Genomic DNA, 15000 nt, shown 5'->3' with positions numbered 1-15000 from the left:
ACAACACACCAGATCACACACACACATCTGTCTCTTATACTGGAGATACAACAACACACCAGATCACACACACACATCTGTCTCTTATACTGGAGATACAACAACACACCAGATCACACACACTTCTGTCTCTTATGCTGGAGATACAACAACACACCAGATCACACACACACATCTGTCTCTTATGCTGGAGATACAACAACACACCAGATCACACACACACATCTGTCTCTTATACTGGAGATACAACAACACACCACACACCAGATCACACACTTCTGTCTCTTATGCTGGAGATACAACAACACACCAGATCACACACACACATCTGTCTCTTATGCTGGAGATACAACAACACACCAGATCACACACACATCTGTCTCTTATGCTGGAGATACAACAACACACCAGATCACACACACACATCTGTCTCTTATGCTGGAGATACAACAACACACCAGATCACACACACACACATCTGTCTCTTATGCTGGAGATACAACAACACACCAGATCACACACACACATCTGTCTCTTATGCTGGAGATACAACAACACACCACATCCCAGATCACACACACATCTGTCTCTTATGCTGGAGATACAACAACACACCAGATCACACACACATCTGTCTCTTATGCTGGAGATACAACAACACACCAGATCACACACACACATCTGTCTCTTATACTGGAGATACAACAACACACCACACACCAGATCACACACACTTCTGTCTCTTATACTGGAGATACAACAACACACCACACACCAGATCACACACACTTCTGTCTCTTATACTGGAGATACAACAACACACCACACACCAGATCACACACACTTCTGTCTCTTATGCTGGAGATACAACAACACACCAGATCACACACACACATCTGTCTCTTATACTGGAGATACAACAACACACCACACACCAGATCACACACACTTCTGTCTCTTATGCTGGAGATACAACAACACACCACACACCAGATCACACACACTTCTGTCTCTTATGCTGGAGATACAACAACACACCACACACCAGATCACACACACTTCTGTCTCTTATACTGGAGATACAACAACACACCACACACCAGATCACACACACTTCTGTCTCTTATACTGGAGATACAACAACACACCAGATCACACACACTTCTGTCTCTTATACTGGAGATACAACAACACACCACACACCAGATCACACACACTTCTGTCTCTTATGCTGGAGATACAACAACACACCACACACCAGATCACACACACTTCTGTCTCTTATGCTGGAGATACAACAACACACCAGATCACACACACATCTGTCTCTTATGCTGGAGATACAACAACACACCAGATCACACACACACATCTATAATAATAATAATAATATGTTTATTTTATATAGCGCCTTTCAAGAACCCAAGGTCGCTTCACAATGCAATACAAATAGCAAACAAACAGCAAGCAAACAGATACAAAAGCCATCTGCTTATTACAGACAAACAGATGGAAACAAGCATGAAACTAATTGACAAGAATCAAAGAAAAACACATTGTACTATTTACCCAAAGTATACAATTACGACAGAGTATGTAGCATAGAAAGCTAAGAAAGTGGAGAACAAAGAAAACGGTGTTGAGGATAGGCCTACTTATTTATTGGGCAAGCTTGAAAAAATGAGTTTTGAGTAGTTTTTTGAAGGTCCGGATGTTGTCGGTGGCACGAAGATTCAGGGGCAGCTTATTCCAAAGCTTAGGGCCAACAACACTAAAAGCCCTACCGCCCACCGTAGAGAGTCTGACCCGGGGTACCACAAGTAGGTTTTCAGTGCTGGACCTAAGGGCCCGAGTTGGAACGTATGGCTGTACCAAATCAACAAGGTATTTGGGTGCCGGGCCATGTAAGGCTTTATACACTAGGATTAACAGTTTGAATTGGATGCGGTTTATTACAGAAAGCCAGTGCAGTTGGTGAAGGATAGGAGTGATGTGGGCAGATTTTTTATTATATGTGAGGGCTCGTGCAGCAGAGTTTTGTACCATTTGAAGGCGGTGTATTGCTTTGGTGGGTAGTCCGCTGTATAATGAGTTACAGAAGTCCAGTCTGGAAGTGATGAAAGCATGAATAACAATTTCCGCATCTATAAAGGTAAGAGAGGGGCGAATACGAACAATATTCCGCAGGTGAAAGAAGCAAGATTTGACAGTCTGACTAATGTGTGAGTGAAAGCTGAGCGTGGGGTCGAACAAAATTCCCAGATTCCAAACAGTTTTTGAAGGCCTAATCTCGATACCATCTATATCAATAAAAATGTCATGTCCGGGTGAACTCTGTGATCTAGGGTTAATCAACAGGATTTCCGTTTTACCAGCATTAAGCTGTAAAAAGTTAGAGGACATCCATGTTTTAAGTTCGTGGAGGCAGGAGGTAACTGAAGAGGGTGGAAAAGATGAGTTGGGATTGAAAGTGAAGTAGATTTGAATATCATCAGCGTAGCTATGAAAGTTGAGACCATGCCGTCTGATGATCTGGCCTAACGGTAGCAAGTAGATCAGAAATAGAAGCGGACCAAGAACAGAGCCTTGGGGCACACCGTGAGAAACAGACACAGAGCGTGAGCGATTCTTACCTATCTTAACAAATTGCTGTCTATCACATAGATACGAGGTCAACCACTGAAGTGCCGCACCCGTGATGCCTATTTCAGACAATCGTGAGATAAGTGTAGGGTGGCACACAGTGTCAAATGCTGCACTGAGGTCAAGGAGAACCAGAATACTACATGCACCAGAATCAGAAGCCAGAAGGAGATCATTTAGTACTTTTAATAGAGCTGTTTCTGTGCTGTGGTATGTACGAAAACCAGATTGAAGGGGTTCAAAGAGATTATGTCTCTCTAAGTGTGATTGCAGTTGTGCCACAACTACCTTCTCAAGTAGCTTGCCAACGAATGCAAGGTTTGATATTGGTCTATAATTGCTATGAGTGGCGTTGTCGAGGCCGGGCTTCTTGAGGATGGGAGTAATGGCCGCTACTTTCAGATTAAGCGGAACAGTGGCAGTGGCAAGAGACCTGTTAATAAGGTGGGTAATAGGTTGAATGAGTAAAGACAAATGAGTTTTTAGAAGGTATGTTGGAATAGGATCAAGTGTACAAGAGGTAGAATTTGATTTGTTAATCATCTTTTCAACCACAGATGTAGTAGTGAGTGAAAAGGTGTCTAGCGGACAACCAATCAAATATGGAGTTGAAGGAGTAGTGGCAGTGGAAGAAAACGACTGATAAATGTTGTCAATTTTTTGTAGGAAAAAAGACTGAAGACTTTCACAAAGATCGGCAGAACCAGTAAGAGCTACGGTGGACGGTTTGACCAGTTTATTTATTTCTGTGAATAGAGCTTTAGGTTTGCATTTAGCTTTGTTGATAACAGTAGAAAGATAATTAGAGCGTGCAATGTTAAGTGCTTCTTTGTATTTCACTACTGAATCAGAATAGGCTATGGCGTGGACAAGAAGGGAGGATTTGTTGTGGAGTCTTTCAAGACGCCTACATTGAGTTTTCAGAACTCTGAGCTCAGGGGTAAACCAAGGAGAGGAATGAGTAGACGGAACAGTTCTAGTTATTAGAGGAGCAAGCTTATCCAATACATCACCAATCGATTTATCATACGTAGAAACTATCTCATCAGGACACAGCAGATTGAGTGAGGAAGGAAGAGCAGAAACAGCAATGGCAGCAGAGAAATTTTCAACAGTTATATTTTTCAGATTTCGGAAGGATATAATTGTGTTAGTTATAGGTTTAACAATGGGAAGTGAAAAATCAAAGAGAATTAGTTTATGATCAGAGATGCCAAGATTATGACCCTGAACATGCACATTGTCAATACCAACAGTACAGAGCAGATCAAGAGTATGAGAGTGAGAATGTGTTGGGAAATCGATATGCTGAGATATTTCAAAATAATCAAGAGCAGACAAAAAGTCTTTTGCAGCAGTACAATCAGAATCAACATGAATATTAAAGTCACCAAGCATCATTATTCTATCATGTCGGGAAAAAGCGAGAGTGAGAAGTTCAGTCAGATCAGAGCAGAAGTTTGGGTTGTTTCTATGGGGTCTATAAATCAATAGAATCAGAAGCGGAGCGGGGCCAGCAAGTTGAAGTGAAAGGCATTCAAAGCTTGGAACATCAAGAATGTCATACTTAGTCACTTTGTAATTGTTCTTAAAGATCACTGCCAGACCACCACCTCTACCACTAAGTCGAGGTTTTGTCAGATAACTATATCCAGCAGGGGTTAATAGGTTCAGCTCAATGAAATTGTCAGGTGTTTGCCAGGTTTCAGTCAGAAAGAGTAAATCCAGGTCTCTCTCAGATGTAACTTCATTCAGTAATGTACCCTTGCCAGTCAGGGAACGAGTGTTCAAAAGTGCGCAGTTGTGTCGATGGGGAACATGCGACGAGTAGGTCACATCTTTAGTTAGGGGTATGAGAGTCCTGGCGCGGTGGAGAGTCACATCGTTACTATGGTAACGCTCCGATCTCGGCGACAGGATCACAGGTATTGAGAGACAGGAGTCGTAGTTATAAGACCATCTACGTTTAGCAGACCGATGGATATAACGTGTGCGGCGTGCAATACCGAGAGTAGTACACAAATTAAACGTGGATGATTCCAGACGGAGTGGACGATTTAGGTTATGCAGTTGCAATGAAGTGTAATTTAAATCCATACCGTGAATGAGAAGCAGAACAAGGCCAGCAAAGCCCAGGGCCAGCAGTCTCAATGCCGGGGAGTAATTAATGGGAAAGTACATCTCTTTGCAGTTTAAGGCAGCACTCACAGAAAGCCGAATGGCCACACACTTAACTACAACACCACGTTAGCCAAACCCAGCTGATTTTGAGTGTAATCCACAAAACTAAACTAAACAGCTTGCTAAACAAGTTAAAACTTGCCTACCCGCTGCATCAGATGTTATGGGACTCACAGATATGCAGCGGTAGAGGGCTCGCGGGGAGAGTAATGCGAGGCCGCCACGTTAGCCAGACCAAAGAGGGCAGAACCACAATAAAACACTATGCAATGAATAAGGGGAGACTTACCCACCGAGAGTGCAGAGTGGTAAAGCCGAAACAGTGGGCAGAGGGCTCGCAGGGATTTCACAAAGTGAGACGCTGAACAGAAGTTAGCAGAGATTGTCCAAATTGTCCAGGTAACATTAATGTCAGGGACTTCAGGAAATGTAACATCCATGCAGCAGATGCTTAACTCAAACAGCCAACACTGCCCAAAAAAGCACATCCAGAAACCAACAGCAGGTTTATCCCGATTATATATCCAGATTTCGTGTCCAGGGAAAAGAAAACATCCAGATTCTCCGTTCAGCAGTTCAGCAGTGCTGCCCAGAAGCAAACAGCGCGATGTTGAGGATGAAACGTAGCAAACAGAAAAAGTCCAGATTCTCCGTTCCAGCAGTGTCGCCCAGAGGCACGCAACACAGTATTAGTGGGGGAAACAGAGCAAACAGAGATTTACAAAACAAAACAAAACAAAACAACGATTTGTTTTGTTGCGATCGTTGATCATCTGTCTCTTATGCTGGAGATACAACAACACACCAGATCACACACACTTCTGTCTCTTATGCTGGAGATACAACAACACACCAGATCACACACACTTCTGTCTCTTATACTGGAGATACAACAACACACCACACACCAGATCACACACACTTCTGTCTCTTATGCTGGAGATACAACAACACACCACACACCAGATCACACACACTTCTGTCTCTTATACTGGAGATACAACAACACACCAGATCACACACACATCTGTCTCTTATGCTGGAGATACAACAACACACCACACACCAGATCACACACACTTCTGTCTCTTATACTGGAGATACAACAACACACCAGATCACACACACACATCTGTCTCTTATGCTGGAGATACAACAACACACCACACACCAGATCACACACACACATCTGTCTCTTATACTGGAGATACAACAACACACCACACACCAGATCACACAAACTTCTGTCTCTTATACTGGAGATACAACAACACACCAGATCACACACACACATCTGTCTCTTATACTGGAGATACAACAACACACCAGATCACACACACACACATCTGTCTCTTATACTGGAGATACAACAACACACCAGATCACACACACACATCTGTCTCCTATGCTGGAGATACAACAACACACCAGATCACACACACATCTGTCTCTTATGCTGGAGATACAACAACACACCAGATCACACACACATCTGTCTCTTATGCTGGAGATACAACAACACACCACACACCAGATCACACACACTTCTGTCTCTTATACTGGAGATACAACAACACACCAGATCACACACACACATCTGTCTCTTATGCTGGAGATACAACAACACACCAGATCACACACACTTCTGTCTCTTATGCTGGAGATACAACAACACACCCGATCACACACACATCTGTCTCTTATGCTGGAGATACAACAACACACCACACACCAGATCACACACACATCTGTCTCTTATGCTGGAGATACAACAACACACCAGATCACACACACATCTGTCTCTTATGCTGGAGATACAACAACACACCACACACCAGATCACACACACTTCTGTCTCTTATACTGGAGATACAACAACACACCAGATCACACACACACATCTGTCTCTTATGCTGGAGATACAACAACACACCACACACCAGATCACACACACTTCTGTCTCTTATACTGGAGATACAACAACACACCACACACCAGATCACACACACATCTGTCTCTTATACTGGAGATACAACAACACACCAGATCACACACACACATCTGTCTCTTATGCTGGAGATACAACAACACACCAGATCACACACACTTCTGTCTCTTATGCTGGAGATACAACAACACACCCGATCACACACACATCTGTCTCTTATGCTGGAGATACAACAACACACCACACACCAGATCACACACACACATCTGTCTCTTATGCTGGAGATACAACAACACACCACACACCAGATCACACACACTTCTGTCTCTTATACTGGAGATACAACAACACACCAGATCACACACACACATCTGTCTCTTATGCTGGAGATACAACAACACACCACACACCAGATCACACACACTTCTGTCTCTTATACTGGAGATACAACAACACACCACACACCAGATCACACACACACATCTGTCTCTTATGCTGGAGATACAACAACACACCAGATCACACACACATCTGTCTCTTATGCTGGAGATACAACAACACACCAGATCACACACACATCTGTCTCTTATGCTGGAGATACAACAACACACCACATCCCAGATCACACACACATCTGTCTCTTATGCTGGAGATACAACAACACACCACACACCAGATCACACACACACATCTGTCTCTTATGCTGGTGATACAACAACACACCAGATCACACACACATCTGTCTCTTATACTGGAGATACAACAACACACCACACACCAGATCACACACACACATCTGTCTCTTATACTGGAGATACAACAACACACCAGATCACACACACATCTGTCTCTTATACTGGAGATACAACAACACACCACACACCAGATCACACACACACATCTGTCTCTTATACTGGAGATACAACAACACACCACACACCAGATCACACACACACATCTGTCTCTTATGCTGGAGATACAACAACACACCACACACCAGATCACACACACACATCTGTCTCTTATGCTGGAGATACAACAACACACCACACACCAGATCACACACATCTGTCTCTTATGCTGGAGATACAACAACACACCAGATCACACACACATCTGTCTCTTATGCTGGAGATACAACAACACACCACACACCAGATCACACACACACATCTGTCTCTTATACTGGAGATACAACAACACACCACACACCAGATCACACACACTTCTGTCTCTTATACTGGAGATACAACAACACACCAGATCACACACACTTCTGTCTCTTATGCTGGAGATACAACAACAAACCAGATCACACACACACATCTGTCTCTTATGCTGGAGATACAACAACAAACCAGATCACACACACACTTCTGTCTCTTATGCTGGAGATACAACAACAAACCAGATCACACACACACATCTGTCTCTTATGCTGGAGATACAACAACACACCAGATCACACACACACTTCTGTCTCTTATGCTGGAGATACAACAACACACCAGATCACACACACACTTCTGTCTCTTATGCTGGAGATACAACAACACACCACATCCCAGATCACACACACTTCTGTCTCTTATGCTGGAGATACAACAACACACCACACACCAGATCACACACACACATCTGTCTCTTATGCTGGAGATACAACAACACACCAGATCACACACACATCTGTCTCTTATGCTGGAGATACAACAACACACCAGATCACACACACACATCTGTCTCTTATGCTGGAGATACAACAACACACCAGATCACACACACACTTCTGTCTCTTATACTGGAGATACAACAACACACCACACACCAGATCACACACACATCTGTCTCTTATACTGGAGATACAACAACACACCACACACCAGATCACACACACTTCTGTCTCTTATGCTGGAGATACAACAACACACCAGATCACACACACACATCTGTCTCTTATGCTGGAGATACAACAACACACCAGATCACACACACACTTCTGTCTCTTATGCTGGAGATACAACAACACACCAGATCACACACACACATCTGTCTCTTATACTGGAGATACAACAACACACCACACACCAGATCACACACACACTTCTGTCTCTTATACTGGAGATACAACAACACACCACACACCAGATCACACACACTTCTGTCTCTTATGCTGGAGATACAACAACACACCAGATCACACACACACATCTGTCTCTTATGCTGGAGATACAACAACACACCAGATCACACACACACTTCTGTCTCTTATGCTGGAGATACAACAACACACCAGATCACACACACACATCTGTCTCTTATACTGGAGATACAACAACACACCACACACCAGATCACACACACATCTGTCTCTTATACTGGAGATACAACAACACACCACACACCAGATCACACACACTTCTGTCTCTTATGCTGGAGATACAACAACACACCAGATCACACACACACATCTGTCTCTTATGCTGGAGATACAACAACACACCAGATCACACACACACTTCTGTCTCTTATGCTGGAGATACAACAACACACCAGATCACACACACACATCTGTCTCTTATACTGGAGATACAACAACACACCACATCCCAGATCACACACACATCTGTCTCTTATGCTGGAGATACAACAACACACCAGATCACACACACACACATCTGTCTCTTATACTGGAGATACAACAACACACCAGATCACACACACACTTCTGTCTCTTATACTGGAGATACAACAACACACCACACACCAGATCACACACACACTTCTGTCTCTTATACTGGAGATACAACAACACACCAGATCACACACACACATCTGTCTCTTATGCTGGAGATACAACAACACACCAGATCACACACACACATCTGTCTCTTATACTGGAGATACAACAACACACCAGATCACACACACACATCTGTCTCTTATGCTGGAGATACAACAACACACCACATCCCAGATCACACACACTTCTGTCTCTTATGCTGGAGATACAACAACACACCACATCCCAGATCACACACACTTCTGTCTCTTATGCTGGAGATACAACAACACACCACACACCAGATCACACACACACATCTGTCTCTTATGCTGGAGATACAACAACACACCAGATCACACACACACATCTGTATCTTATACTGGAGATACAACAACACACCACACACCAGATCACACACACATCTGTCTCTTATACTGGAGATACAACAACACACCAGATCACACACACATCTGTCTCTTATGCTGGAGATACAACAACACACCAGATCACACACACACATCTGTCTCTTATACTGGAGATACAACAACACACCAGATCACACACACTTCTGTCTCTTATGCTGGAGATACAACAACACACCAGATCACACACACACATCTGTCTCTTATGCTGGAGATACAACAACACACCACATCCCAGATCACACACACTTCTGTCTCTTATGCTGGAGATACAACAACACACCACATCCCAGATCACACACACTTCTGTCTCTTATGCTGGAGATACAACACACACCAGATCACACACACACATCTGTCTCTTATGCTGGAGATACAACAACACACCAGATCACACACACATCTGTCTCTTATGCTGGAGATACAACAACACACCACACACCAGATCACACACACACATCTGTCTCTTATACTGGAGATACAACAACACACCACACACCAGATCACACACACTTCTGTCTCTTATACTGGAGATACAACAACACACCACATCCCAGATCACACACACATCTGTCTCTTATGCTGGAGATACAACAACACACCAGATCACACACACACATCTGTCTCTTATGCTGGAGATACAACAACACACCAGATCACACACACACATCTGTCTCTTATGCTGGAGATACAACAACACACCAGATCACACACACACATCTGTCTCTTATGCTGGAGATACAACAACACACCACACACCAGATCACACACACATCTGTCTCTTATGCTGGAGATACAACAACACACCACACACCAGATCACACACACTTCTGTCTCTTATACTGGAGATACAACAACACACCACACACCAGATCACACACACATCTGTCTCTTATGCTGGAGATACAACAACACACCACACACCAGATCACACACACACACATCTGTCTCTTATACTGGAGATACAACAACACACCACACACCAGATCACACACACACATCTGTCTCTTATACTGGAGATACAACAACACACCACACACCAGATCACACACACATCTGTCTCTTATGCTGGAGATACAACAACACACCACACACCAGATCACACACACACATCTGTCTCTTATACTGGAGATACAACAACACACCACACACCAGATCACACACACATCTGTCTCTTATACTGGAGATACAACAACACACCACACACCAGATCACACACACACATCTGTCTCTTATACTGGAGATACAACAACACACCACACACCAGATCACACACACACATCTGTCTCTTATACTGGAGATACAACAACACACCACACACCAGATCACACACACATCTGTCTCTTATGCTGGAGATACAACAACACACCACACACCAGATCACACACACACATCTGTCTCTTATACTGGAGATACAACAACACACCAGATCACACACACATCTGTCTCTTATACTGGAGATACAACAACACACCACACACCAGATCACACACACACATCTGTCTCTTATGCTGGAGATACAACAACACACCACACACCAGATCACACACACACATCTGTCTCTTATGCTGGAGATACAACAACACACCACACACCAGATCACACACACTTCTGTCTCTTATGCTGGAGATACAACAACACACCACACACCAGATCACACACACACATCTGTCTCTTATGCTGGAGATACAACAACACACCAGATCACACACACACATCTGTCTCTTATGCTGGAGATACAACAACACACCAGATCACACACAGACATCTGTCTCTTATACTGGAGATACAACAACACACCACACACCAGATCACACACACATCTGTCTCTTATGCTGGAGATACAACAACACACCACACACCAGATCACACACACTTCTGTCTCTTATGCTGGAGATACAACAACACACCACACACCAGATCACACACACTTCTGTCTCTTATGCTGGAGATACAACAACACACCACACACCAGATCACACACACATCTGTCTCTTATGCTGGAGATACAACAACACACCACACACCAGATCACACACACATCTGTCTCTTATACTGGAGATACAACAACACACCACATCCCAGATCACACACACTTCTGTCTCTTATGCTGGAGATACAACAACACACCACACACCAGATCACACACACACATCTGTCTCTTATGCTGGAGATACAACAACACACCAGATCACACACACACATCTGTCTCTTATGCTGGAGATACAACAACACACCAGATCACACACACACATCTGTCTCTTATGCTGGAGATACAACAACACACCACACACCAGATCACACACACATCTGTCTCTTATACTGGAGATACAACAACACACCACACACCAGATCACACACACTTCTGTCTCTTATGCTGGAGATACAACAACACACCACACACCAGATCACACACACATCTGTCTCTTATGCTGGAGATACAACAACACACCAGATCACACACACACATCTGTCTCTTATGCTGGAGATACAACAACACACCACACACCAGATCACACACACATCTGTCTCTTATGCTGGAGATACAACAACACACCAGATCACACACACACATCTGTCTCTTATGCTGGAGATACAACAACACACCACACACCAGATCACACACACACATCTGTCTCTTATGCTGGAGATACAACAACACACCAGATCACACACACACATCTGTCTCTTATGCTGGAGATACAACAACACACCAGATCACACACACACATCTGTCTCTTATGCTGGAGATACAACAACACACCACACACCAGATCACACACACTTCTGTCTCTTATGCTGGAGATACAACAACACACCACACACCAGATGTGTGTGTGTGTGTGTCTGTGTGTGTGTGTGTGTGTGTGTGTGTGCGTGTGATGGGCAGGTTTAGGGGTCGGGTTTGTGTGTGTGTGTGTGTGTGATGGGCAGGTTTAGGGGTCGGGTTAGTGTGTGTGTGTGTGTGTGTGTGTGTGTGTGATGGGCAGGTTTAGGGGTCGGGTTAGTGTGTGTGTGTGTGTGTGTGTGTGTGTGTGTGTGTGTGTGATGGGCAGGTTTAGGGGTCGGGTTAGTGTGTTTGTGTGTTGTTCACACAGCAAGTGCCAAAACCTTTACCAAGTTTCATACCATTCCGATTATTATTATTTTTTTATAATTTATAATATTTGCTTGACTGAAGAGCGCCTGAGGGTAACCCCGCTGTACCTGATCGATTGTGTTGGTATCAGTGGAGAAGCGGTTCAGGATGTTCCCCAGTGGCGTCGTCTCGAACAGCCTGAGGAGGAACACACAACAGACATGTGGTTTATGAGATCTGCAGTCAGCATGAGCTGTGATGGCAGCCCTACACACACACACACACACACACACACACACCTCATGGGCGCCAGCACGATGATGCGGAGGAGGCTGCAGTGAAGCTCTCTGGACACTCGTAAACCCGTCCACTCGACCGCCAGAGACGTGACGAGACACATGACGATCCCCAGAACACACAACACACTGAACACCTGCAGGTACAGCGAGTGCTGGAACACACACTCCTGATCGGGAGACGGGAACACGAGCAACACACACAATCATTCCTACAGCAGTGTCACTGATAACTGAAGACGTGTTCATAAACTGAAGAAGCTGATTTATAGAGCACATGTCAGACACTACGGCGAATCAAAGTGCTTTACACAAGAAGGAATTAAAATAATCACAAAATAAAAGCAAGGAAAATTAAAACTGTTATAAAAGGAAATAAAAGAGTAGAAAGATGATACATAGATAAACTTCTCATCGGGAAAAATGAAGTTTTCAATAGTTTGAGGATCGTAACGATTCTCAATGTATTTCAAAGAGTTCAAAAATACAGTTAAAATTGTGAAATATTGTTGCATTGTGAAATTTCTGTTTTCTATGGAAGCTTTCCGCCACAGAATAAAAAAAATAAAAAGGTAATTGCAACCTTTTATCTCGCAATTTTGACTTTTTATCTTGAAATTTCATGTTTATATCTCACAATTCTGACTCCATAACACGCAATTGTGAGATATAAAGTCATAATTGTGAGATATAAAGTCATAATTGTGAGATATAAAGTCATAATTGTGAGATATAAAGTCATAATTGTGAGATATAAAGTCATAATTGTGAGATATAAACTCGCAATCCTGAGGGAAAAAAGTCAGTCTTTTTTTCCGTAAAATTTGACTTTAACTCAATTGCGTTTATATCTCACAATTCTGAGAAAAGATGAAAATTCTGACTTAATAACACACAATTGCGACTTTATATCATGCAATTCTGAGAAATATAGTCAGAATTGTGAGATAATTGTGAAATAAAAACTTGCAATTATCTTTTTAAATGTTTTCTTCTGTGGCGGAAATAGTTTTCTATGTGAATATATAGTAAAGTGTAATTATTATTTTTTTCAGCATCATTACTCCAGTCTTCAGAGTCACATGATCCTTCAGAAATAATTCTAATATGAGGTTTTGATGATCAAGAAACATTCATTATTATGTTTTAATTTTTATGTAATGTTGAAAACTGCTTCATATTTGTGTGCAAACAGTGATCTTATTTTCTTCCAGTTCCAGAATAATTTCATGAACAGAAAGTTCAAATGGCATTTATTAGAAATCAAAATGTTTTGTAAGGTTATGTCTCTGTCACTTTTGATTTAATGCGCCCTGTCTGAATAAAAGTGTTAGTGTGTGTTTATACTTGTACTTCGGTTCTCTTGGATCTTTTGGTCATTTAGTCTGGGTTCGCTCTGCGTTCACACAGTCATTTAAATCACAATAAATGGCTTTTATGACATATATTTTGCAAAAGGAACACTAAAAAACGAAAACAGAAAACCTTCTGAAGGGGAATTTGTTATGAAACTGTTTAAATCAACAGTCCTCCGCCTGGGATGTGAGAGGTGTGTTTGCAGGGAACACACACTGTCTACTGGGACTCGAGCGACACACACACAGCTGCGGTCAGACCCTCGAGACTACAGAGATACATCAGGATGTTAC

The 15000-nt window shown here is 42.9% G+C and overlaps 1 protein-coding gene across 1 annotated transcript in view; it reads right to left on the bottom strand.

Moving 5' to 3' along the window:
- The window catches only part of abcc8b (ATP-binding cassette, sub-family C (CFTR/MRP), member 8b), a 77257-nt gene that overhangs the window by 12249 nt on the left and 50008 nt on the right, over positions 1 to 15000 (bottom strand). Inside the window, exons 27-28 of the mRNA XM_079620048.1 lie at positions 13355 to 13521; positions 13184 to 13253 (exon numbers count right to left, since the gene is read on the bottom strand). Of these exons, the coding sequence (XP_079476174.1) occupies positions 13184 to 13253; positions 13355 to 13521 (237 nt within the window). The remainder of the gene's footprint in view (positions 1 to 13183; positions 13254 to 13354; positions 13522 to 15000) is intronic.

Source organism: Phoxinus phoxinus, assembly GCF_949152265.1.
Source record: "Phoxinus phoxinus genome assembly, chromosome: 8".
NCBI lineage: Eukaryota > Metazoa > Chordata > Actinopteri > Cypriniformes > Leuciscidae > Phoxinus > Phoxinus phoxinus.
This window is presented reverse-complemented; position numbering and strand designations above follow the sequence as displayed.